The sequence below is a fragment of the Condylostylus longicornis genome, unplaced genomic scaffold (assembly GCF_029603195.1).
Source record: "Condylostylus longicornis isolate FDR11 unplaced genomic scaffold, ASM2960319v2 ptg000030l, whole genome shotgun sequence".
In the NCBI taxonomy this organism is placed as follows: Eukaryota; Metazoa; Arthropoda; class Insecta; order Diptera; family Dolichopodidae; genus Condylostylus; species Condylostylus longicornis.
This window is the reverse complement of record NW_026577999.1, coordinates 7,266,166-7,290,616: the sequence shown is the minus strand read 5'-3', so window position 1 is coordinate 7,290,616 and position 24,451 is coordinate 7,266,166. Positions and strand designations below refer to the sequence as shown.

Sequence of the window (24,451 nt, the reverse complement as noted above, 5' to 3'; positions counted from 1 at the left end):
TTTGTATATAAAAACAAAAAGATAAGTGCCAAGTTTTGTAATAGAGTATAGTTTGATTTTACTCTTGAGGTTGAAAGGTAAACAATTTGAAATGTTTTCTTTTAACACTTTTTCAAAACTTCCCTATTTATTTGTATAATTGAATGAAATTTTTGTATATATAAAAATTTAAATATACTTGTACTGCACATTTTCTTGCTACTTCTGTTATTCTGTTTTTTTTAATTTTCATTTTATGTTTTTGGATTTTCTTTCATTGTATTTTCTTTCAGGGATATTGAAAACTTTAGGATTTTTTTTTTTTTGACCTATCAACTATGTTTAAATATAATAACAATAATAAGTAATTAATGGGTTTATATAACTATGTTATTTAAATGTATGTGTCGTGTATATACAATAGTTTTCTTTAAATTTAGTCACATTCTGGTTTTAACAGTTAATTCGGAAGATTTTTAAAATTACCTTTAAAATTATTATACCTAACATATACATAAGATTTTCCAAAAAAAATCTGTGCAATATTTTCTGATATGTGATAAAAAATGTAAAATTAGTCCGTAGCAAAAGTTCAGTTCCTGGGATGTTATATAATCTTAATTTCAGAAATGAGGATGGAAATTAAGTTGTTATACTGGTTGAGGACACTTAGACAAACAGACTAAAAAACCGCCATCTCTCAGAAATAGTTTATTATGTTGATTCTCTTTCACGGAGATATATCAACGACGTTCAAATCGACGTTCGACGAATTAAATATCGACGTTCAAATTTTGAAATAATTTACATGCATTCTTTTAGGAGCAGACACTTTTAAATTTTACATTTTTAAATTTTTTTTTTAAGAAAGTCTAACATCTTATCATAGTAAATCTGCTAATATTTTAGAAAACTTTTAAGCAAGTTACTTTTTCAAATGCACACCTACTTTGATTGCTACTTTTTTTTGATACATTTATTTTACATTAAAATAACATGTATACGCCGGGGCGTATTAAGAACGCGTGGTTTTTGTTGATTATATTACATACATAAAATAAAACATACCTACATATAGGCACAAATACCCATATGCTGTGTTTTTCTTTTCTTTTTTTGAATTTCTATTTTGTATTTTGTTATTTAATACTTGAATTTCTAGGTCAAACTATTAACTATATTGTATGCATATTATAATATATTTTTTACTAACTTATATTCTTGAAACGTAAACCATCATAAGTAATAAAACATAAGTGCATCTATACATTATGTTAGGTATATGAGCACATGGAAATTTAATTATAATATTATAATGGATGTTGGTTGAAAAAGAAAGTGAAAATAAATTTCAGAAATAGAAAATTGAAAATGTTTAAAAACATAAAACAAAAAAAATTAAATGATTCAATAAAAAGTTGTTAAAATGTTGGAACAATTTGTATGCACTTATGATTTTTATAAAGAAAATGGTTATTTAAAACAAAAAATTAATTTATATCAAAGTAATGGTTTACAAAGTAGCACATTTCTCTTGAATTAGTCTTATGACCATAAGTAAAATATGCAATTATATTACGCATGGAAATTGCAGCAAATATTAAAAAAGTGTTAACATAATAGTTGCATTCGATGGCCAATTAAGTGAGTAAATTCAAATAATTATTTTTTTGACGGTAAAATATTAATCTTTAAGTTTTTGCTTTTAAAGGCATTTAGAAGAGTTTACAGTTTCAGAAAAATAAAAATCTGAATACTGAAATTTTCCTAATTTTTAGAAAAGCGGCAACTGGGGAGGAATGATAAAAAATTATCCCTCGAGAAGTGGATTTCTCACAAAAATTCATTTCCGTATTAAATTTCAGCTTTTTATTTTAAATGGTGTCAAAATTGTGTAAAGAGATGCACGAACGGACCGAGAGACAAAGTGAAACTAACGCGTAAACATGTTTTTTTTCATGTTAAAAATGTGCGCTAATCCTAACTGTTTATCTTTATGCATATTGTATACAAATATTTCGCCAATAAATCAAAGTATGTTTACGGGTTTTAACCTACATAAATATATTCAGTAATTATCAATATATATCATAAGGTACCATACATATACACACATACATATTATATACTTATATAAAATGCTCATGTTAAATTCCATTTAACATGATTTTCCTTTATAACATATAATTATCATTAATAAATTGTTGCAAAAATAAATTTTCTATTAATTTCTAAATAAATTAACAATTTATAAAGAAAAAATTAATATTGTTTTGTTTTGATTATTTTTATGGGGAAAATTTTGTTGCGAAAATGTTGTAAAATTGCCATATAGAAAATTAAATAAAAACTACACAGTTTTTATGAATAGGAAAAATTGCTTATAGCTTTCAAATGTTTACAGTTTAGTATCCAATTCATTTTAATTTTTTAATCTCCATTCAGTTTTTTTTTATTTTTCATAATCTCTACTTTAAATACTTTCCTGTTGCATTATCTTACTATATATACGAGGATAATTAATGTGGAATTTTTTATATAGTAAAAAATTTTCAATAGTAGAATTCACATTATTTATTGGTAAACATAATTTGAAAGCACATTTGAATATTTCAATGTAATAGAAAATTAAATTGGAAAATTTCAATTGAATTCTATTTTAAATTCATAATAATCAAGCTTTGTACACGAATTATTACTTTATCGTAGAGAGTGTTCTCATTTTCTCCCTTATTGTATAGCAATATGGGCTGAGAAAATTTTTAAAGATTTCATTTTTCAATACAACATGTTAGATTTTACACCATAAAATAACAATTAACTATCTATACATGACAAACACATCGATATTTATATTTAAATTTTGATAGTTTTCCAATTGTTTCCAATTTTAGACAAAAATTACCTAATTTTTTATTAATTTAAAGAGTAAATTTTTAAATTAAAATTTCTTGTAGTTTCAGTTATTATGTAATTTTGTCATAGTTTCAGTTGTTATATAAATTCACCACAAAAATGTTTGACTTGTAAAATTTACAAGTTTTTGTATAATATTTTGTAAACACACCGACTTTTAACCTTTTGCTTCTATATTATGGGATTATTAGTTTTTAAATGGGGTTAACAAAAATTTAAATTTTCACACTTGTACATTTTAATATTTTATATTTTTTGTAAAATATAAAAATTTCTTAAGAATAACATGCAATATTAAAATTTATTTTTTTTTGGGGTTACATTTAATAATGTTATATTATATGTATATATAATGTAAAATAGCAAAAATTTAGGCTTTATACAACATCATGGTACATAATTGAATAAATTTTTAACGTTTTGCAAATATTGTATGGCATCTTAATATATAATGTTTTTTGTTTTTAAGTGTATAAAAATGTCAGAGATTTAACAATATTGTATACTGATTAAACCAAAATATATTTTTGTATGTTGAATATTTGAAAGTGTAAAGAATGTTAAGAAAAGCAATCGTTTATGATTATTACAAGGAAACGACAATAATTCCAATGTTTTTCGTTGTCAAAAATATTAGCTATGTGTTATTAAGAATATTAGCAAATATTAAGAAGTCCAATGTAATTTACACACTACATTATTATATTATATATATGCATTATTGAACACAATCTTATTAGAGCCGTTATATAACTATATAACGTTAAATAACTACATATATAATTATTTATTCTAAATATTAAGTTGACATTATATTTTTGAAATAATTGGAAATTTCATGAAAATAAAATATAATAAATTATATAGTCTATCAATATAATTAATATTTTAAACATATGTATACCACTTAACTAATTTTATTATATGTACCAACAAAATTTAACATACAAGTTATTCTATTGAGACTTAAAAGTCTAATTTAATTGCTAATTATGTTAGCATAAATAATTATTACCATAAAATTTACAAAAAAATTTAAAAAAACTGTGAAAGTTTGAATAATATCACTAAACATTTACTGTTTTACAATATTCATTATGACAATATAAAATTGCCAACTACCGTCGGATATAAAAGTTAGTAATTAACCGGAAAATTAAATTAATAATTAATGCGATTTTTTCTCTTACTTTTAATTGTATTTTGCTACATTGAGTTGTGTCATTTTATTTAAAACAAAAACATCTGTATTTAAAAAAAAAATCAAAGGAAATTCTCAATTTTTTTTATTTTTATTTTGATTGCTTTCATATTGTCTACTAAATTAGAAAATATATTATTAATATTGCTAATGAATAATGTATAATTCTGAACATAGCCATGCTATACTGTTCACAAGATAAGTGAAAATTTTAACTTATTTGACAATCAACATTAATGTCAAACAAAAATTATGTATTTAAAAAATTTTAACTAAAAAAATATAAATCACATTATTTATTATTATTAAACTTAAAAAAAACAGAATTATTTTTAAATAATATCATTTTAAAAATGTACAGGTTATGTATGTGTAGGAACAAGTGCAAGTTTATATTCATATATTGCATTATTCTATGTACTTATATAAGTATGTACAGCTTCATATATAATTTGCGTATTTGCCTATTAAAGCTATGTTGAATGTTCATTGTTTTTTAATATGCATAAATAATCAAGAATATATTATTAAAATTTCTTTAGATTTAGACCTCACTTAATGAAAAAAAATTTTAAAATACTTAAATAATTGAGCCGTAACCGATGCACATGCATTAAAAAAAAAATATACATATCAAGTGAAAAAATTCAGGTGATTATAGAAAACAAAATTCCATTCGTATATTGTAGATCCTCACAATATTTAAAAATATATTCATCGAAAAATTATTTTATTATTCCCCTTTCGACATTTTACTTATAAAAACTGAATTAATTAAAACCAAAAATGTTAAGCATCAGTTAACACAAAAGAACAACATTTTAATGTTTATTAACTACACAACATTAAAAAATATGTATTCAACAGCAATAATGCATTGAAAGTGCTACAATGTACTGCCAACCAAAAATTTAATACTTTTGATGAATGCATACATACATATTTGAAAATTAAACTTAATACAAAATTTACATTCTGGTAGAATAACTTTAAATTTTATATAATCAATCAGTATTTCCATTTTTAGCAAATAAATATACTTATGGAACAAATGTTGAACCGAAAGAAGCATATTTTAATGGATCAGCGTATATTCGATTACAGACTCCAATGCCAGTATGGAGTCATTCAGCGATTAGTTTTCGAACATGTAGAGGTAAGTTTTTTAAATTTTATTTTTTTTTATTTAAATATTTTTTTTAGTAGAACGGAACTTTTATTCCGACTCTTATCGATTTATCCATATTACTTAAAGATTAACAATAATATCACAATTATCGATTATTTACTTGTTAAATACTAAAAAATAATCGATATCACAAATATCGATTATTGTTTTACTATTTTCAAATTAAAATATTCTAAAAACATAATGCTGTTACTCATCTTAATTTTATAATCTCACGCCTGAGGGAGCTGAAGTTATGAAAATAGTTTTATTTTCTTAACAGTAAATGTCTTTTATTATTGTCTAAAATAAACTTCAAATCATTAATAAAATAAATGAGAAATGTAAAAAAATTTTATTGATTTTTAAAAATTTAAATTTGTTTTTTTTTTTTTAATTTTTAGGAGGAGAAATCTTTACACAACAATATAATAAACACTCTTTATCGATGAGTGTTCATAATAATTATATTAGCGTAATTTTATCAGTTCCGCCAAGTTCAAAATACGAAGCAAGAGTTGATACACAATTGCTGGACAATAAATGGCATAATGTGGAATTTCTTTATCAATATGGAAATTTATATTTAATTATTGATAGAGAAAGTACAATTATAGGTAAAAAAACATAAAATCATTTATCATTTTATATTTTCAACTAATTCATTTAAAATTTTACATCTCTTTTATAGCTAATTCAACTTTTAATACCCCATTTTTAACAAACGAAGAAGTACGAAATGAAGCGGCTATATTAATTTTAGGACAAACCTATCAAGGTTGTTTATTACATGGACCGGGGCTATTATTTAATACAAGTGCAATGCATGCCCAAAATGTTTTATTTACATCATGTCCGTTAGCACCAGGTGAATGCGGTGATCATGATATATTAATTGAAAATACAATTGATTATTGTGCAAATGAACCATGTTTTCAACATGGTGAATGTTTTTCAAGACAAGATCGTTATGAATGTCATTGTTATCCAAGATTTTCTGGTAAAAATTGTCAAATTGATATGGGTGATCCATGCTTATCATATCCATGTAAAAATAGCGGTTCATGTATTGAAGATAAACATGGTAATTATCAATGTCAATGTCAACCAAATTTTACTGGTGAATATTGTGAAATTGAAATGAATCCTCATGGAGCTTGTGATAATTATTATTGTCAAAATAATGGTACATGTAGAATATTACCAACTGGGAAAGCTGAATGTTATTGTTTAAAAGGTTTCACGGGTTCACATTGTGAAACAAATATTAATGATTGTGAATCGAAACCATGTTTTAATAATGGTATTTGTATTGATCAAATAAATGGTTATAAATGTAATTGCACAAACACTGGATTCCATGGAAATCATTGTGAATATGATGAAGATGAATGTATTGGAAAAAATCCATGTAAAAATGGTGGAATTTGTTATAATAATTATGGATCATACACATGTATATGTCCATCTGGTTATGGTGGTGTTAATTGTGATCAGGTGATAAATCAATGTAAATTTGAACCATGTAAAAATAATGGTGCATGTCAATCAACAAATGGTGAATTGAAATGTCTTTGCCCATCTGGTTATACTGGAAAATTTTGTGAAGTAGGACCAGCATGTCCACAATGTCCACCAGATGCAGATTGTATTGGTGGAAAATGTATTTGTAAACCGGGAACTACTGGTAAGAATTTCTTTGCTTCAGTTATATGAAGTATACTAAATACGCCAATCATGGTTTTATTCGTACTTTTTAGGAAGTCACTGTGAAACATTATCATCTGCAATGGCTGATATACCACCACGAAGTGGCGGATGTGTTTGTATGAATGGTGGTACATGCTCACCAAATGGAACTCATTGTTATTGCCCTTCTGGATTTGAGGGTGCAAGATGTGAACGTCTTGAACCATGCAGTCCAAATAATTGTCGTGAACCAATGACATGTTCAAATGGAAAATGTATTTGTTTACAAGGTAGAAATTGTCTACCATGTAAAAGTAATCCATGTTTAAATGGTGGCAATTGTAAAACAAATGGTTTAAGTTATGAATGTATTTGTCCAGAAGGATGGAATGGTACAAATTGTGAAATTGATATCGACGAATGTGCTGATAAAACGGTGTGCGGTAATGGAATTTGTGTTAATCAAATGGGTACATTTAAATGCTATTGTGAACCGGGTTTTACTGGACTGAGATGTGATTCAGATGTTGATGAATGTTTAAGTCAACCTTGTAAAAATGGTGCAACATGTATGAATAGAGTATGTATAAAAAAAATTTGATCCATTTTTCTTAATCAAATATTTTAATCAATTTAACCCTTTTAAATTATAGTATGTACCAAACTTTGAAAAGGGTTAAAAAGATTAAATTATGTCAATATATACATTTTCGTTTTTTATATATATATATATCTGTATATATCTATATATTATATTTTAAATGTTAGATATTTTTTTACAAAATCGGAAAGCATAGAAAAATTTTAAAGGAAGTAAGTAATTCAAGACATTCTTCAGCTTCCTATAAAAAACTTAATGTATTGCTATAGTATATTTTTGTAAACATACATACATATATATAGTTGTAAAATTGATTTTTTTTTGTAATTTATTCAAGACATATTAAGGCTTAGAAAAAATTTCATTTTACATAATTTTTTTTTTGTGAAAATTTTCTTTGCAAAAATAAACACTTAGCTTTTAAATATCTCATAATATTAATTTCTTTTAAAGCATCAATCATTTGGAAAATTAATTGGAACTAAAATATGGGTAATAATATTTAGAATAGTGCTTGATTGAAAAAGTCAACCTTATAATATATAAAAACAATCGCTTGTATATACATATCCAATTGAACCCAAAATATTTCTTTAATAACTATTTAAAATATTAAATATAAATTGAAGAAATTACAAGGGAATGTTCACTTCAGTATCCCGACCATTTGGTCTGGAACTAAATTGCTTTGCTTTATGTAGCAAGCGCATTAATCACAATAAAGTGGTGCAAGTTCTGGGTTTCCAACTTTGTTTCTAGTGAAAACCATACAAAATTTTTACCACCATAGTCAGCTTCAAAACAAAGATTTTTCTTAATAAATTATGTACGTTAAAATAAATTCTAATAAAGAAGAAGTTGAGTTTATCAGCATAACAACACTTTCCTTAAAAATAAATCCTATTGTACGTAACTGTTTGATTAAACAACAACTTCAAATTTCATACCCTGCTTAGTTTGCTGTAGAATTTGTCGTAGAAAAAAGTTAGGAACCGAAAATAAGCATATGGTTAGAATAGATTTTAAATTTTAATTTAGTATTTACCTTTAGAGCTAGTGTAAATTATTATCTATGTAAATGTAACGCTACTTTACATAATTCTAAGACATCTTACAAAGGTAATGAAATTTTAATTTTTGTTTTTTAATAAAAAGGTTAATGATTTTGAGTGTGTATGTCCACCTGGCTTTGAAGGAAAAGATTGTGGTGTTGATATAGATGAATGTAAAAGTAATCCTTGTTCAAAAGGATCAACTTGTCATAATGTTGTTGGAAATTTCTCATGTACATGCATACCAGGTAATTATAATATATTGCATATCGTTACAAAACTAAATTATCTAAAATACGTAAAACAAAATTTTAAAATATCATATTTTTTTTAACTTTCAGGTATGACAGGAAGATTTTGTGAAACAGATATTGATGATTGTGAATCATCACCATGCCAAAATAATGGTCGTTGCGTTGATCAATTAGATGGTTTTATATGTGATTGTACAGCAACCGGTTATAATGGGACACTTTGTGAACATAATATCAATGAATGCCTATCTAATCCATGCTTAAATGGTGCAACATGTATAGATAAAGTTAATGATTATCAATGTAATTGTTATAGCGGTTATACTGGTAAAAATTGTCAAATTGATATAAATGAGTGTGAGAGTAGTCCTTGTAAACATAATGGAACATGTCTCGAAAGATCAAATTTAACACTATATGATATGGCTGATAAAAGTAATCTCCCAAGTATATTTAGTGACGAGTTTTCTTATGAAAATGCGAGCGGGTAAACTAATAAATTTCATAAATTTTAGGAAATTAATTTAAATATCTTTTTGTTTGTAGTTATGAGTGTATATGTGTCACTGGTATAATGGGACAGAACTGTGAAATTAATATTAATGAATGTGAAAGTAATCCTTGTACTAAATATGGTACATGTGTTGATAGTGTAGGTTCACATTTTTTTAAGGCATTGAATCGTTTAATAAAAAAAATTAATAATGTTTTCAGATTGGAAACTATACATGTGAATGTGAACCAGGTTATGATGGTCTTCATTGTGAAACAGATATAAACGAATGCGATAGGTAAATTTTAAAATAAAATGTATTTGAACGTAATACAAACATGTATATAATTAATAGAACTAAATGTATCCTACTTTTAATAATTCTTACTTCTGAGTCGAATTAAATTTTATACAATTTTAGGTATAAACCTTGTCTGAAGGGTACATGTGTTGATCATATCAATGATTATTTTTGTGATTGCGATGATATGTTTGGTGGTAAAAATTGTTCAGTACCATTAACTGGTTGCGATAATTCACCATGCATGAATGGTGGCTCATGTAAACCATATTTAAAAGAAGAAGAAATTCATGCATACAATTGTTCATGTCCACATGGTTTTCAAGGTGAAACATGTGAAAAAATTACAACAATGTCATTAGTAAAAAATAGTTTAATTACTGTGAATACATCACGAGATGAAGGATATGATATAACATTAGAATTTAAAACAACATTACCGAATGGAATTTTAGCGTTTGGTAAAGCGGCTCATCATAGTTATATTTTAGAATTAGTTGAAGGAAGATTAAATTTACATTCACCGTTGTTAAATAAATGGGAAGGTGTATTTATTGGTTCCGGATTAAATGATAGTAAATGGCAAAAAGTTTTCGTTCAAATTAATTCATCTCACTTGGTGTTGTCAGCAAATCAAGAACAAACAATTTATCCAATAATTTCATACGAAAGTAAAACACCAACATTTCCCGTTACATATTTAGGAGGAACAATACCAAATTTAAGCTCATATCTACGACATTTAACACATCATCCAACTAGTTTTGTTGGTTGTATGCAAGACGTAATAATAAATGGCAAATGGATTTTCCCCAAAGAACATATTAACGAAACATATTTGACAAATATTAATAGTGGATGCCCAAGAACTGAACAATGTAAACCAAATCCATGCTATTCTAATGGACAATGCAAGGATTTATGGTATAAGTTTGAATGTACTTGTCAAAGACCACATTTAGGTCATACATGCAAATATAACTTTACTGCTGCCACATTTGGACATGAAAATACAACAAGATCGGTTGTTACAGTACAAGCTACTGAAAACTCTAGGAAAGCAATTAAGTCTATTTTGGATATATCAATGTTTATTAAAACAAGACAAGCATATGGAGAAATTTTCTATCTTGGAAGTGAACCATCAAAAACTACATTTGGAAATGATTATGGAAACTCATTTGTATCAGCCAAACTTTTACATGGAGAACTTCTTGTAAAAATGCAATTTAATGGTACACCCACTCCCGAATCATATACAGTTGGTGGAAGTGTCTTAGACAATGGTTACAATCATTTGATTCAAGTTATCAGAAATCAAACTTTGGTACAAGTGAAAATTAATGGAACTGAATATTTTAGAAAAACATTGTCTTCAACTGGATCATTAGATGCCCAAATGCTCTATTTAGGTGGACCACCACCGAGAATTGATGAATCTGAGTTAGGAAAAGAAGAGAAAGAAGACAGTAAAGATTATTTCAAAGGTATTATACAAGATGTCGAAATAAGCAATGGGTCTTATGAAATGGCAGTTCAAATATTCCCACTCGACGAAGATAAAGACAACTTAGATGTTCCACCACCATTCGGTTTAGTTTCATTCAATGAAAGCTCAATTTTAAAAGGTGAAGTTTCTGATGATCTTTGTCGAACTATGCCATGTCAACATAATGCAAATTGTCGCAATACTTGGAACGATTTTGAATGTGATTGCCCTAAGGGATATAAAGGAAAATCATGTCAAGACATACAATTTTGTGAAATCAGTAATTGTCCTGGAAATTCAACATGTAAAAATTTGGATTCTGGTTTTGAGTGCATAACAAATACAACTTTTCAAGGAAATGAAAGAAATCCACTGTCATATGCATTCTTTGCGAAAGATTATGGAAATGGAAATGAAGTTGATGAAGAAGTGATAAGGCCAATAATTGATATAGCATACAGAACAAAAACTGGTGGCACATTATTTTATGTTCAAGATGGTGAACGATATTTCCAAGTTGCAGTGTATAAAGAGCAAGTTACTGTACAATGGAGATTATCTCTTGATTTGCCAGAAGTTAAAAGATTCAAATCAGATAATTCATATATGGGTTGGAATAGAATATTTATTCGATCACAAGATGGAACATTAGAAGGCGGTTGGAAAGGTTGGGAGCTTGAGGAACCATCTCCAGCTTTTAGAGCCAAAGTCGATCAAAGTGGTCTGAAAGAACTATTTTCCGGAAAGCATTTAATTTATTTGGGCGGAGTACCACCACAACAAGAAAATACTGTACAAAAGGAAACTGAAATTGGCGCAATTTTTAAAGGTTGTCTCGGAGAAGCTAGAGTTGGAAATTTCCTTTTACCGTACTTTGAATATTATGAAATTTATAAAGACAATAATGTACAACCAAGAGATCACTTTAGACTAAATTCAACAAAGCCTCATGAAGGATGCATTTTATGCTTCCAAAATGATTGTAAAAATAATGGTTACTGTATGAATCCCTCTGAACAATACGCTTGTACATGTATGGCTGGTTACGAGGGTGAAGATTGCTCGCAAAATATTAATGAATGTTTAAATGCTGAGTGTCAAAATAATTCAACTTGTATCGACGGCATTGCTGAATACACTTGTGCTTGCATGCCTGGTTATGAAGGAGATCGTTGTGAGCATGAAATCGACGAATGTGCATCCATGCCATGTCACAATGGCGGTACGTGTACAGATATGATAGCAGAGTTTCATTGCCAATGTCCAGAAGAGTATGCTGGTCCACAATGTGATGTATTAAAATTAGTGACATGCGAAAATAACCCATGTAAAAATGGTTCGACTTGCATTGACGGATTCAGTAAGTTGGATAGCATTGAAAAAATGTTTATGTTTTAATTCAAATTTATATTTTTGATAGATGCTACTACTGGAAATAATTTTACATGTGAATGCACACCAGGAATGATTGGATTTTTATGTGATACAGCGTTTTGCACGGTTGAGCCATGCAAAAATGGCGGCTTTTGCTTATTTAGCGAAGTTTCTGTAAGAAATTGTTTAAATGAATATTTTTAATTCTTATGATTTTACAATTTTAGCAACCACCAATTTGTCAATGCAGTATTGGATATGAAGGAAAATTTTGTGAAACAGATATAGATGAATGTGCTTCTCAACCATGTCAAAATGGAGGTTATTGTGAAAATCTTATTGGAAAATTTGAATGCCATTGCAATGGCACTGGTTTTGAAGGACCAGTATGTGAAACAGATATTGATGAATGTATGACTAGATCTATAGACTGTGGCGGTAAAGGTATATGTATTAATACTAGAGGTTCATATAAATGTCAATGTGAAAGAGGCCTTTGTGGATCACAATGTAGCTTTAAAGATTTATGTATTTTGGAATCAAATATTTGCTCAAATAATGGTATCTGCGTTGAGGATTGCAAAGATTATCCAGATTTTTATTGTAATTGTAGTGAAGGTTTTACAGGAAAAAATTGTTCTGAACCGGTAAATTTTCATATTTTACATAATTATGCAATGTTTTATATATAAACTAGGTGAAAATATTAATTAATAAAAATTTTAAAATTATTATAGGTTGTTTTAGAACAAGAAGGACCTTCAACAGCAGATGTTGCATTAATAGTTGTTCCAATTGTTGTTATATTATTAATTGCTGGAATTGCTTTATTAAGTGCCTTTATAGTTATGGCACGTAACAAACGTGCTACAAGAGGGACATATAGTCCAAGTGCTCAGGAATATTGTAATCCTAGATTAGAAATGGATAATGTACTTAAACCACCACCAGAAGAACGATTAATATGATAAACTTATGACTTAATAAATTTTTTTTTTTTAGTAGTAATTTAGTATTTTATACTTAAGTTAAATTAATAAGTTATAATTTAATATAAAACAAAAAAATGTAATAAAAACAATATTATTAAAAAAAAAATAAAAACTTACCTAACTCAAAATTAATATACATATAAAGAAAAATTACATTCCATTAAAAGTATATGTATTTATTTTACTCAAAACTTATGTTAACTAGGATGTAATTATTAGTTTATTATTATTCCATTAATTTTTAGTTTATTTATTTTATACTTTTTTTTTTATAATTTTACCTCTTATCAGCTAACTTTTATATAGATTTCAAATTTAGATATTAAATCATTTTTCAAAATGGAAATAAGAAAATATTTGAAAAAATTGTTTTCTTTAAGTTTCAGTTTTGAACTACATATAATATAATAAACTTAAAGCTATAATGAATAGCTATTACGTTTATTAACTCATTTATATTTTGATATTTTTAAAAAATCATTATTTGGTGTGACTTAATATATCATAATAATAATTATTTTTATATTAATTATTACTTATATAGAATTAAAAAAAAAAACATTTTTATATTATAATTTTAATCATGTATAATTTAATTAAATTCAAACAAATAATATAATTTACACTATGTATGATTAAAAATATATTAACATTTTTACCTTTCCTATTTAGAAACTTTTTTTAAAATCATACATAATAAATGACTGAAATGTGAAAAGAAAATTTTAGGAAAAAAAACAAATTCTTAAAACTCGTTGCACTTTTAAGTTAAATTAAGAAGTATGGAATATGAGGAAGGAAACTAAGATTTATAAATTTTTTTATATATTTTGGCTTACAAATTTCAAAAATTACTAACCTACGATGTCATATATTTAAAATTAGCATGAAATTATTTTGAAAAATCTAGTTACAAAATAAAAATGTAATTTAATTAAATATTATGTTTGCGCACAAAATAAAAATTAAATATTATTTTATTTTTTTCGGGAATTTTAATCAGGATCAGTCAAAGGATTATTAAAAATTATTCCTAATTATTTTTTAAATTTTAATCATATACATACATACAAAAATATGACTATACTAGAAAATTATAATTATAATTATTAAATTGAATTAAATTAAGAAAATTTATTCTTGATTTTTAATTTCATATATATTATGAATTTAATTTAACTTAATGTGCAACATGAATAATTTTGTGCCTCAAAATCAATTCTAGAAAAAAAAATTTATATAAAAAAATAAATAATATTATAAAATATAAACTACGTAAACTTTCACATAATTATACATACATTTAATCGTATTTCATAAATGTGCTCTGAACTTTACATAAAAAAATTAACTAAAATAATATTTGTAAAATTAACTAAATAATATAAGTATGAATTACACTATTTTTAATTTAAATATATTTAGAATATAATGTGATAATTTATAAATCTTAAATATTAATTTAAAGAAAAAAAAAACAGCAAAATAAAACAAATTAATTCAATTGAATTTATTAAAAAACAAAAACAAAAAAAAAAACAAAATTTTTCGAAAAACATATGAAAGCATGCCAAAGCAATAAATTGTTATAGAAAAATTTTATCATGAGCTAATTAAAAAACTAATAAAATATATGATAATAACGATATGAAATGATACAAAGTATTACTAAATAAAATTCATATATTTCTGCATGTAAATCAATTTAATATTTAATAGCTTTGAAATTTCAAAAGATTAGACAAAGGCCTTATTGCACCAATCGTATTTTTATTTTTCCAATCAAAAATTTTGCAAGGTTTGAGGTTGGCTCAATAGGGCTCAATAGGCCATAGGGTTAATTCAATAGGGTCGATGTAATTGCAATTGCTTTAAAATGGTCTCCTTCCAAATTTTCAAAATATCTTTGTGTGTAATTTAAAAAACCAAACATTATGACTATTACTTTTGAATGTTATTAATTCCTTATAAAATTTGATTACGTACTAATTAAAATTAATGCGTAGTAATCAAATTTTATGAGGTAATTTCGATCTAAAATTATTTTACATAATATATTCATTTCATATCATTGAAAATAGAAAAATATATACATATTATATAAATATACCAATAACATTTTGCTCATTTAAATAAAACATTTCTTTTTTTTTTTATAATAAAAAATTAATATTAAATTTAAAATTAGAAAATTACCATGTTTGCCTTATTGTAATTCTGAAATAAAACACAAAAACCGTCCAACTAGGAAAAAAAAAGAGACAAAAAAAAAAGAACGAAAACTTTGTAAATAAATAAATTTTAGGTATTTGAAAAACTTTATAATACTATTAAATTTATGCAAAAATATTTAATAAATTGAAAAAAAAAAAAATATAAATATATAAGGAAATAATAAACAAAATAAAACTTTTGTTTCATTTGAACTGTTTACTTTATACTCGTATCCATAAAATCCGAAAAGAATTAAAAATTATTTAAAATTATAATCGATACACTCATGGAAGGACACTCACATTGTCTTATAACGTATCACCCTAGGCGATAGAAGATTATATATAAGAATATTGTAATTTCTAGATTAAAATCAATTTCGACGTCATTTTAAATTTTATATTAAAAATAAGCGCATATATATGTCCTATTTAATAAGAGTAATGCAAGTCAAATTTTTCGGGTATAATTTAAGGAGAAACTAAAAAAGACACATAAAATTGAACTATAAAGAGATAAACAATAAATTATTTCGTTACTATAAAAAGACCCCAGCATCAACATATAAAACATATATAAAAAATAAAATAATTTTCGGGTAAATAAAAATTACATCTCATTTCACTTTGCAAATCTAAATTGTATTTTCTCTTAAATTCACTTAATATATAGTAGAAAAACAAAAACGCATATTATTTATATTATGGCAAGTAAAATTTTAAAAAACAATTAAATTAATATGTTTTTATTTATTAATTTTTTATTTATTTCTTGTGTTGAATAATTCTGCATAATAATTTTTTTGTTTTCTTTCTACATATGACTTTCATAATTTAAATTTTTAATATTCTTACCTAAATTTTTTAAAAATTTTATTTCATTGTGTGTTAAAACTAACTTCCATTACGGGGATACATTGTTATTTGTTTTAAGTTTTATTTTTTTTTTCCTTTTTTTTTTTTTTTAATTTACTGGTTTCTTCTACAACTTTGAAATATTTAAATAAATATTTTATTTAAAATAACCTAAAGCTAAAGATTTATTTTCAATTTTCCAATTGCAATTTCCTTTTTTATTTTTTTTTTTTTTTGTTTTATCTAATATAAATACAAGTCTGCAAATACAGTACATATATTTAAATATATTGATAAATTTATACATATTATATTTGATACTACAAACAAAATATTAATTAATTAGGCATTCGATGCAACCCATTTGAATTTGTCTTTTAGATTTGGTATCTCATGATGATAAAAATTACATTCAATTTTATTTAAACAATTTTTTCCAAATCTACATAGTTTTGGATGATAGAATGTGCAATTTGTATTAGAACAATTTGGATAATATTTACACATTGTTGGAAGTGGTGTTGTTGTGATTGTTTTGTAATTTTGAACCGGAACAACGTGAGATGCTGAAATGAAGTGAATATAAAATATTTTATTAAATAAAATTTATATTTTATATTATGTATATATATACTTACATAATGGTGGTGCCACTTGCGGTGCTGACATCACAATGCTATGTGTAAAATTACAATCATTTCTTTGACACGCTAAATCAAATTTACATTTTGGATGTATAAAAAGGCATTTATCGGCAAAATATTTGCAATTAGGAAATGATTTGCATAATGCTGATGGATGAAAAAATTCACAATCTCCATTACTACATAGTGGGAAAAATTTACATCTTTCTTTTGGTTTTGGTTTTAAAGCATTTTTAATAGGAACAGCTGATACTAAAAATAAACAACATACATATGTATATAGATTAACAATTAAAGAATGACTTATAAAGCACAAAAAAAAACAAAAACTGGATTTAACTTACGTTCCGGAATTTTTTCATATTTCTTAACAATTTCCATTTTTTTAGTAGAAACTTTTCTACCTTCTTCATTTGACTTTAATGATTTTTCATGATTATCATCTAAATCGTCTATCTTATTTGTCGGTGTTATTGAAATTCTTTTTCTCTTTGGTGGACTTCTTTTATTTTCTGTATTTTCACCTGCGATAAAATCTTCAAGTGGTGGAGTGAGTGATTTATCAAAATCATTTTCACCAACTTCCCTAGTATTAGCATGCCTTCTTTTAATTTCTTTGCTATTTTTATTTGTTACAAGTCCATGTCTTTCAGCATTATTTCTTTCAGCCAATTTTTTATCTTTTATTTTTTTAGCCAGAAGTTGCAATCTATCAGGTTTATCAGTATTAGTTCCTTTTTCTGAGACTGGTTTATTTTTTGGGTCTTTAAATTTTGCACTTTGTGGTAGTTTTAAACTTGGTTCATTTATTTTAGTCGAGTACTTTTTGCCATATTTATCATTTTTTTCTAAAATCAAAAATGATTTTAAATTTAAACTCTATTGCTCAAAAATTCTTTTAAATAACTTACCATTCATAGTAACAACAAATTGAGTGTTGCTGGAATCTATTTCGACATCGTTTTCGTATTTATCAAAGTAAATGTCATCATCTTCATCGCCAAATTCATTATTTATAGTTCTTGGCACGTAAACATAATCATTATTATCGGAATCTCCGCGATCTGAAATAGGTTCTGGTACATATTCTTCTCCATCCCTCTCACTACTTTGATGCCTTCTTTTATCATTCGAAACAAATTTAGAATTTACTTCAATAACTATATTACTCTTATTTCGTTTTATAACATCGTTCCTATTTCTATCGCGAAATGATTTACTGTAAAGTTTATGATTTCTTTTATTATCAGGTGAAGATGATTTACGCCGTATTTTTGCATCTGAACGCAAAATTGTTGATCGTTGTGCTTCAGCTACAGCTCTTAATAACAAATTCTTACAGGCTTGCCTTCTTGGAGAAACATTTGGTCTTGGTTTAATTTTTATAATAGAATTGAGTGGCTTGTCATCTTCTTCCTCATTTTCTGAATTCGAAGTATGTTTGGATGCAGCTACAATTACACGTGATACGAGTCTACCCCTTTCCATTGAACTTGAAGCTCTATTTGGAGAATGATTTTCAACTTCTCTTTCCTTGCTTATTTTTATTTTATTTTGTAGATTTTCAATATCTGGTTGCGAAGAAGACAGTTTGCTAGAATTATCAAAAGATTTTTGAATTCTTAAACCTAAACGTTCATGTACTGATTTTCTTTTAAGAATTTCTTCCCGATTATTGTCTTTTTCGACTGGCTTTTGAATAATTTTATTATCTTGAATTTTCCGATTCAAGGATATTTCAATTTCCCGCTCATTTCTTCGCTGAGGGGGCAAATAAATTATAGGTTCACGTTTCTTATTATCCTTATTGTTGGCAGTCTTATTTTTAATATCACTTTCATTTTCAGTATCTCGTTCAAAAACGACAGGACTTTTTCTTTTTTTATTTTTATTTAAATTCATGTTTGGATGAGTTTCTTTATTTTCAAAATCATCGAACTCATCGCCATCTTCTTTCAAGTTTAGAAAGTCTTCATCTTCGCTTTCATCTAATTCATCAAAATTTTTCAATTGACGTTTTGCTTGATATATTTTTTTTTGGATTTCTGCCAACTCCGCTAAATCTTGTTCTCTTTTTTTACTCACATTATTAGCGTTATTATTTTCTTGAATTTCTGTTATGGTTGGAATATCAAATTCGTTAGGAGTATTATTTTCTGAATTAGATTTGGAAGAATGTGATTTCATGGAGTGCGAAACAGGTTTTTCTCTCTTTTTTACAATAGATGTATCAATTGGAAGAGTACTTTTAGCCTTCTCTAATAAATGATCCGCGAATACATCAGTGATTGCTGGAGGAGGTGTTGTCCTTTCTTCTGCTTTTTCTGAAGATTTTTTATTTTTCTTCTCTTTCTTATGCTCTTTTTTATCGCGTTTTGAAATTGATTTATCCTCACTTCCGGAGGCTTTTCTTTTTGTTTCCTTACGTACAACCGCTGAAAAACATAAGAGCTATCAATATTTAATTTATATACATATTTCCAAACACAACTTTTTTAGTTATTTACATAGTGTCAAATAATTGTTAAAAACCAATATTTAAACATATTTATTAGAATAAAGCAAACAAATACTTATTTAAAAATATTTTGAAATAAAATCTTACGATTAGGTGGCAATGTTACTTCCTGAAGTTTCTGTAGTACTTCGTATAACCAAGTGACAAAGAGCTCGGTATTTTCACCCAAAAATAAATTCAAATCTGATATCATTTGTTGCTTAGAACGTTTATTTGCTACCATAATCATAACATAATCAGGCAATTCATCATCAATATATCCTCCTCCACTACCCAGTTCAATGAGTTTAGCTTTTACTGCACACTGAAATTGAAAATTCAAAGTGCATAACTTTCTCGGTACTAATTAACTACGAAAACTTACTCTCATTTTCTGGCCAACTTCTGAACCTAAATTATCCATTTTAATTTTAAAATATGATTTAATTCTATCTGAATAAAAACTTTAATTATAATTTAATTTCCAATAAAATCAAACGAAAATGACCATAATCCAGGCCAAATTATTTCTGACTTTTATTGACGTTTAATTTAAGTGACATTCGCTTTGACATTTGAATGTCAAAAAAAATGACAACTTATGCATCCATTTACATGAAATTTTAATGAAAATTTAAAAAGTTGAAACGGTAAAAAGGTTGGGCTGTCTTTTATATCGTCATAACGATAACTTTGTTGATATTTATATGCAAAATAAAAACTATGAAAACAACAAAAAAATGATTGTTGTTACTTTTTAGGCGGTAGATCAGTATTTTTTTTTAATTTTATTTAAAAATAATTTTATAGAAATAATATGTCAATAACTCTGAAAAGTTCAGTGTTTTGTAAACCAACAGATTTAAACTTGAGGTAAAATTAAAAATTCAAGAATTGTAGATTCAGAAAAGATGCTAATCAGGGAAACAATTTACATGCATAATTACAAAAATACACAAATTTGAAAAGTTTGTTATAATTGTTAAAGTTATTAATTTCTAGATTGACTTTACTTGGAGGACAAAGTTTTCGTTGGAAAGAAATAAAAGACTCTGCTTTTGTTGGAACTTTTAGAGGAAAAATATGGAAATTGAAAATGTTACCCGAATGTAACAAGTTGGAATACGAGGTTTTCTATGAAAACAAAAGTGGTGATTGTATTGCAGAAAAAGATTTCAATAACATGATAAGTAATTATTTTCGATTAAATTTCGATCTTGAGGCATACTACAAAATTTGGAGGAAAAATCATAGCCATTTTAACGAAACTTCAAAGCAAATAAAAGCAGTGAGAGTTCTTGACCAGGAACCTTTTGAAAATATAATTTCATTTATATGTAGCCAGAATAATAATATTACAAGGTAGGTTATTTAATAAAAAGAAAAATCAAATTGCTGAATAATTATACATTTCTAGAATCTCATTAATGGTTCAAACATTGTGTAAATTATTTGGTAATAGAATAGGCTCTTATGATAAAAGAGACTTTTTTTCATTCCCTACAATAGAAGCGCTTGCAACTGTAGAAAATTTAGAAGATACTTTAAGGAAAGAAAAATTTGGGTATAGAGCAAAAATGATATCAAATGCCGTTAAACAAATTCTTAATAAAGGTGGAGAAATATGGTTTGAAAAATTAAAGGTACAGTAGTAAGTCAATATTTAATAAAATCTTATTGGTGAATGCCATAACTGAAGTCATCGTTTTCAGTTAATGGAATACAAAATTGCTAAAGAAGAACTTTTAACAGTATCTGGGATTGGTCCAAAAGTTGCTGATTGTATATGTTTGATGTCCTTAGGAAAATTGGAATCAGTTCCAATTGATAGACATATTTTCAAAATAGCGCAAGATCACTATATGCCAGAATTAAAAAAAGTTAAACTTAGTCCAAAGCAATATGAACTAGTTGCAAAAATGTACAGGGAAACATACGGGGAATATGCTGGATGGGCTCAAGCTGTTTTATTTTGTTCTGGTATTCAAAAATAATTTTTGGAATAAAACATATTTTTATTTAAACTGCTTTGTTTTCATATTTATTTTAGATTTAAAATCTGAATTATAATATTTTAAAGAGCTATTATTGTTTTTATACAGCTTTATCATAAAAAAGTTTCTTAACTTGATACTTTTTACGCTACATAAAAATATTAAAAGTTTACATGCGTTTTTTGTGAGCATACAAACTATTCACTACAAGAAATAAATTCAAAAATTATAGTCGTAAATTATACTACATCTAAACTTAATAGTGGTATTTTAAAATCTTAATTCTGGTTTATTTTTCAGCATATATCTAAAATACAAGATTTAAAATAATGTATTAAGACATTTTTTTCAAAATCGAAAAAACTTACTTGTCTAATTTTTCCCAAAACGTCATAAGAACGGCTCTATCTAAATGTCGTTTATTTTGTGAAAGATTCAATATTGTAACAGCCCATTTTGCTACATTCTGATCCAATTTTTGTTCATTGAATCTTAAATGAAATGCACATACTAAATTTGGAAAAATGAGAAAATTAATGAAAATTTTTAATTTTAAATAAGAACAAGATACTTTTTGAAAAAATTTCCACTGGATTTCCATCCCACGGCCAACCTTTAAATTGCCATGCAGGGCCCATAACAAAAACAGCTACAACTCTTGTCCAATCTTGAGCTGATAATTTTTGTGGATTATCTATTACACGATACGGCACAGTAATGGCATTGTCTCTCCGACGCTAATAGTTTCATTTTCGTTACTAATATTTTTATAAAAAAAGACATGTTATTTAACTAACCTGTAACAAAACTTCATTATCTCTTGGGCAACCCTGACTTTTCTTTTCCTCTGTTGACACGAATTTTAATTCTTGTAATATATCTTTTGCATTATACATGGTTATTAAACTTGTTGTTGCCGATGGAATTATTATTATAGGAGTGCGTGAAGTTCTTTTGGGTGCATTTTGCGAAACGATTCGTGCTTGAGCGCTCGGCATTAATTCTTTTGGACGCCCTATAATTTTTATTTACAATATTCATTAGCAAGTTGAATTGCTTGACATTATGTTATCAAACAAAAAATACCTGGAGGAAGATTTGCTATTTGTTTCTTTTGCATGGATCCTTCAGTCACAGACTTTAAGGTCATACCGTGATATGTACCCATGGTATCAATTTTGAAACCCTCAGTTTCTTAAATATAAAAAAAAAAAACAAATTTAATATAGAAAATTTCTTTCGGTTCTTGTTCATTTGTGTAGGTACCTTCCTTTTGTCTATTGAATCTTTCCTGATCATAACGATTATATTGTGCCAGCTGCGGTAATGGTTTCATCATTCTTGATGGTTCAGGTAATCTAATTGGTTGAGGTTGAGGTTTGAGGCGACCTTCTTCTCTAGCTTTTATTCCTTGCAAAATAGCCAAAATATTTTTTGCAAAAAGCTAAAAATATAAATGAAAACATATTGGTACCTACTATTCGCAGTCAATATTAGCAAAATGCATTATAATTTCCAAACCTTTCCCGAACTTTGGAGAATAGTGGTCCTTGTGCGCCACTGCCTCTCTCTGCTAATAATATCTTTTGTCAAATCAACATCAAAATCAAGGATAACCCGAAGATCTGTTCCAATTGCATCATCGTTATCATGTCTCTTAATTGTAGTCCTTTTGTTAGCTAATCTTTTCGCTTTAATAGCGGCAATTTTTTCAACAGACATAGTTTCAGATAATGATTTAATATTATCAATATTGACCGAAGCTTCTTTCTTATTGACATCTAAACGAGCAGCAAGCTGTTCGCGAACCTTTTGCACCTGTGTATTTTCAAATCTAGCTTTTTTGGCTATAGAGTCTAAGGCAGATCCATCACTTTCTATTGGTCTTTTTACTTGAGTTGGTATCTCAAACGGAGCACTTTTGTCTATACTTGCACACGTTGATGTTTCTCCATTCAAATAAGCTAGAAGTTCTTTACGATCAGGACGATTCACAGCAGGAATATCTTCAGCAGCACATTGCCTGACGTATACCGAATGTTGCAAATGAATATTTTTTAAAAGGTACAGTAAACATTCTAATGTGTAATATTCCCTTGGGGCCCCTTTTTTGCCAGAGCTAAAATAAGATATTATTAATTAATTTCTTTAGTTTTAATAAATAGAATTAATATGTATAATAGTTTACCCATATTTTAGATAATTTGTTTTCACATTTTTTGGCCACGAAAATTCACCAAATATAATCTGATTCTCCCTTTCAACTATCTCTTTTTTATTGATATTGTACTGTCTTAACAAACTCAGTGGATCAGCCATTTTTGAAAAAACTTATTTACAAGCTTTTTACAAAAAAATATTAAATAAACAATTTTATTTTTATATTTTTAATTATATTTAAAAATATTTGACGCACAATCAAAATTGACAACAGAAGTCAAATTGTTTTTTGTCGTTTTGTGGTTGCCTTGGCATGTGAAATTGGTAGGATATTTTTATTTATATTTGACGTTTAAAAAAACGCTACCTAGGGTTTCAGAATGGTTCCTTTCCTGGCTAGAAAAAAAAATATGTTTTGATTTCAAATAGTTTTGACATCTTTTGCAAAATATTTAAAAAATTTAGTTTTAAATAATGAGTGTTATATGTTTTGTCTTACCTTGTATAAAAGTGTTATCTTATTTTATTTTATCTTACTGATCGTAACTGAGAAATCGGGTTAACATAAATAGTCGTCAT

General features: G+C 26.4%; 4 protein-coding genes across 5 annotated transcripts in view; 2 read left to right on the top strand and 2 right to left on the bottom strand.

Moving 5' to 3' along the window:
• The window catches only part of LOC129607859 (protein crumbs), a 47,245-nt gene extending 33,313 nt beyond the window's left edge, over positions 1-13,932 (top strand). The window contains exons 2-14 of one of the 2 annotated variants that reach the window (XM_055519082.1): positions 5,124-5,252; positions 5,669-5,881; positions 5,956-6,951; positions 7,025-7,533; positions 7,722-7,766; positions 8,710-8,854; positions 8,948-9,347; positions 9,407-9,512; positions 9,575-9,651; positions 9,775-12,503; positions 12,564-12,691; positions 12,745-13,164; positions 13,255-13,932. In XM_055519082.1, the coding sequence (XP_055375057.1) occupies positions 5,124-5,252; positions 5,669-5,881; positions 5,956-6,951; positions 7,025-7,533; positions 7,722-7,766; positions 8,710-8,854; positions 8,948-9,347; positions 9,407-9,512; positions 9,575-9,651; positions 9,775-12,503; positions 12,564-12,691; positions 12,745-13,164; positions 13,255-13,485 (6,128 nt within the window). In that variant the 3' untranslated portion in view covers positions 13,486-13,932. The remainder of the gene's footprint in view (positions 1-5,123; positions 5,253-5,668; positions 5,882-5,955; positions 6,952-7,024; positions 7,534-7,721; positions 7,767-8,709; positions 8,855-8,947; positions 9,348-9,406; positions 9,513-9,574; positions 9,652-9,774; positions 12,504-12,563; positions 12,692-12,744; positions 13,165-13,254) is intronic. The other variant, XM_055519083.1, reaches the window with a different exon arrangement.
• A 2,560-nt stretch (positions 13,933-16,492) lies between these two features.
• Positions 16,493-20,241, bottom strand: LOC129607903 (zinc finger CCCH domain-containing protein 14). Its single transcript, XM_055519152.1, has 6 exons — positions 20,104-20,241; positions 19,827-20,043; positions 18,133-19,656; positions 17,566-18,069; positions 17,216-17,473; positions 16,493-17,143 (listed from the first exon to the last, which is right to left on the bottom strand). The coding sequence occupies exons 1-6, from the start codon at positions 20,140-20,142 to the stop codon at positions 16,920-16,922; spliced, it is 2,766 nt and encodes a 921-aa protein (XP_055375127.1). The 5' UTR covers positions 20,143-20,241; the 3' UTR covers positions 16,493-16,919.
• Positions 20,242-20,452: 211 nt separating this feature from the next.
• LOC129607928 (N-glycosylase/DNA lyase) lies at positions 20,453-21,742 on the top strand. Its single transcript, XM_055519188.1, has 4 exons — positions 20,453-20,591; positions 20,721-21,080; positions 21,136-21,361; positions 21,431-21,742. The coding sequence occupies exons 1-4, from the start codon at positions 20,536-20,538 to the stop codon at positions 21,710-21,712; spliced, it is 924 nt and encodes a 307-aa protein (XP_055375163.1). The 5' UTR covers positions 20,453-20,535; the 3' UTR covers positions 21,713-21,742.
• A 6-nt stretch (positions 21,743-21,748) lies between these two features.
• LOC129607927 (parafibromin) lies at positions 21,749-24,135 on the bottom strand. The gene is made up of 8 exons (XM_055519187.1): positions 23,901-24,135; positions 23,234-23,831; positions 22,979-23,156; positions 22,799-22,906; positions 22,510-22,727; positions 22,284-22,449; positions 22,081-22,222; positions 21,749-22,019 (listed from the first exon to the last, which is right to left on the bottom strand). The coding sequence occupies exons 1-8, from the start codon at positions 24,029-24,031 to the stop codon at positions 21,983-21,985; spliced, it is 1,578 nt and encodes a 525-aa protein (XP_055375162.1). The 5' UTR covers positions 24,032-24,135; the 3' UTR covers positions 21,749-21,982.
• Between the last annotated feature and the right edge of the window lie 316 nt (positions 24,136-24,451).

What these genes read in the sequence shown, in the direction of transcription:
- LOC129607903 (XM_055519152.1), bottom strand. Translation starts at nt 20,142, where the DNA reads ATGGATAATTTAGGTTCAGAAGTTGGCCAGAAAATGAGA. An exon ending in AGTAACATTGCCACCTAATC is followed by an intron (nt 19,657 to 19,826) that starts GTAAGATTTTAT and finishes TATGTTTTTCAG; the next exon opens with CGGTTGTACGTAAGGAAACA. An exon ending in ATATGAAAAAATTCCGGAAC is followed by an intron (nt 17,474 to 17,565) that starts GTAAGTTAAATC and finishes GTTTATTTTTAG; the next exon opens with TATCAGCTGTTCCTATTAAA.
- LOC129607928 (XM_055519188.1), top strand. Translation starts at nt 20,536, where the DNA reads ATGTCAATAACTCTGAAAAGTTCAGTGTTTTGTAAACCAACAGATTTA. An exon ending in CCAACAGATTTAAACTTGAG is followed by an intron (nt 20,592 to 20,720) that starts GTAAAATTAAAA and finishes ATTAATTTCTAG; the next exon opens with ATTGACTTTACTTGGAGGAC. An exon ending in CAGAATAATAATATTACAAG is followed by an intron (nt 21,081 to 21,135) that starts GTAGGTTATTTA and finishes ATACATTTCTAG; the next exon opens with AATCTCATTAATGGTTCAAA.
- LOC129607927 (XM_055519187.1), bottom strand. Translation starts at nt 24,031, where the DNA reads ATGGCTGATCCACTGAGTTTGTTAAGACAGTACAATATCAATAAAAAA. An exon ending in TTCTCCAAAGTTCGGGAAAG is followed by an intron (nt 23,157 to 23,233) that starts GTTTGGAAATTA and finishes TTATATTTTTAG; the next exon opens with CTTTTTGCAAAAAATATTTT. An exon ending in ATAATGAAGTTTTGTTACAG is followed by an intron (nt 22,450 to 22,509) that starts GTTAGTTAAATA and finishes TGAAACTATTAG; the next exon opens with CGTCGGAGAGACAATGCCAT.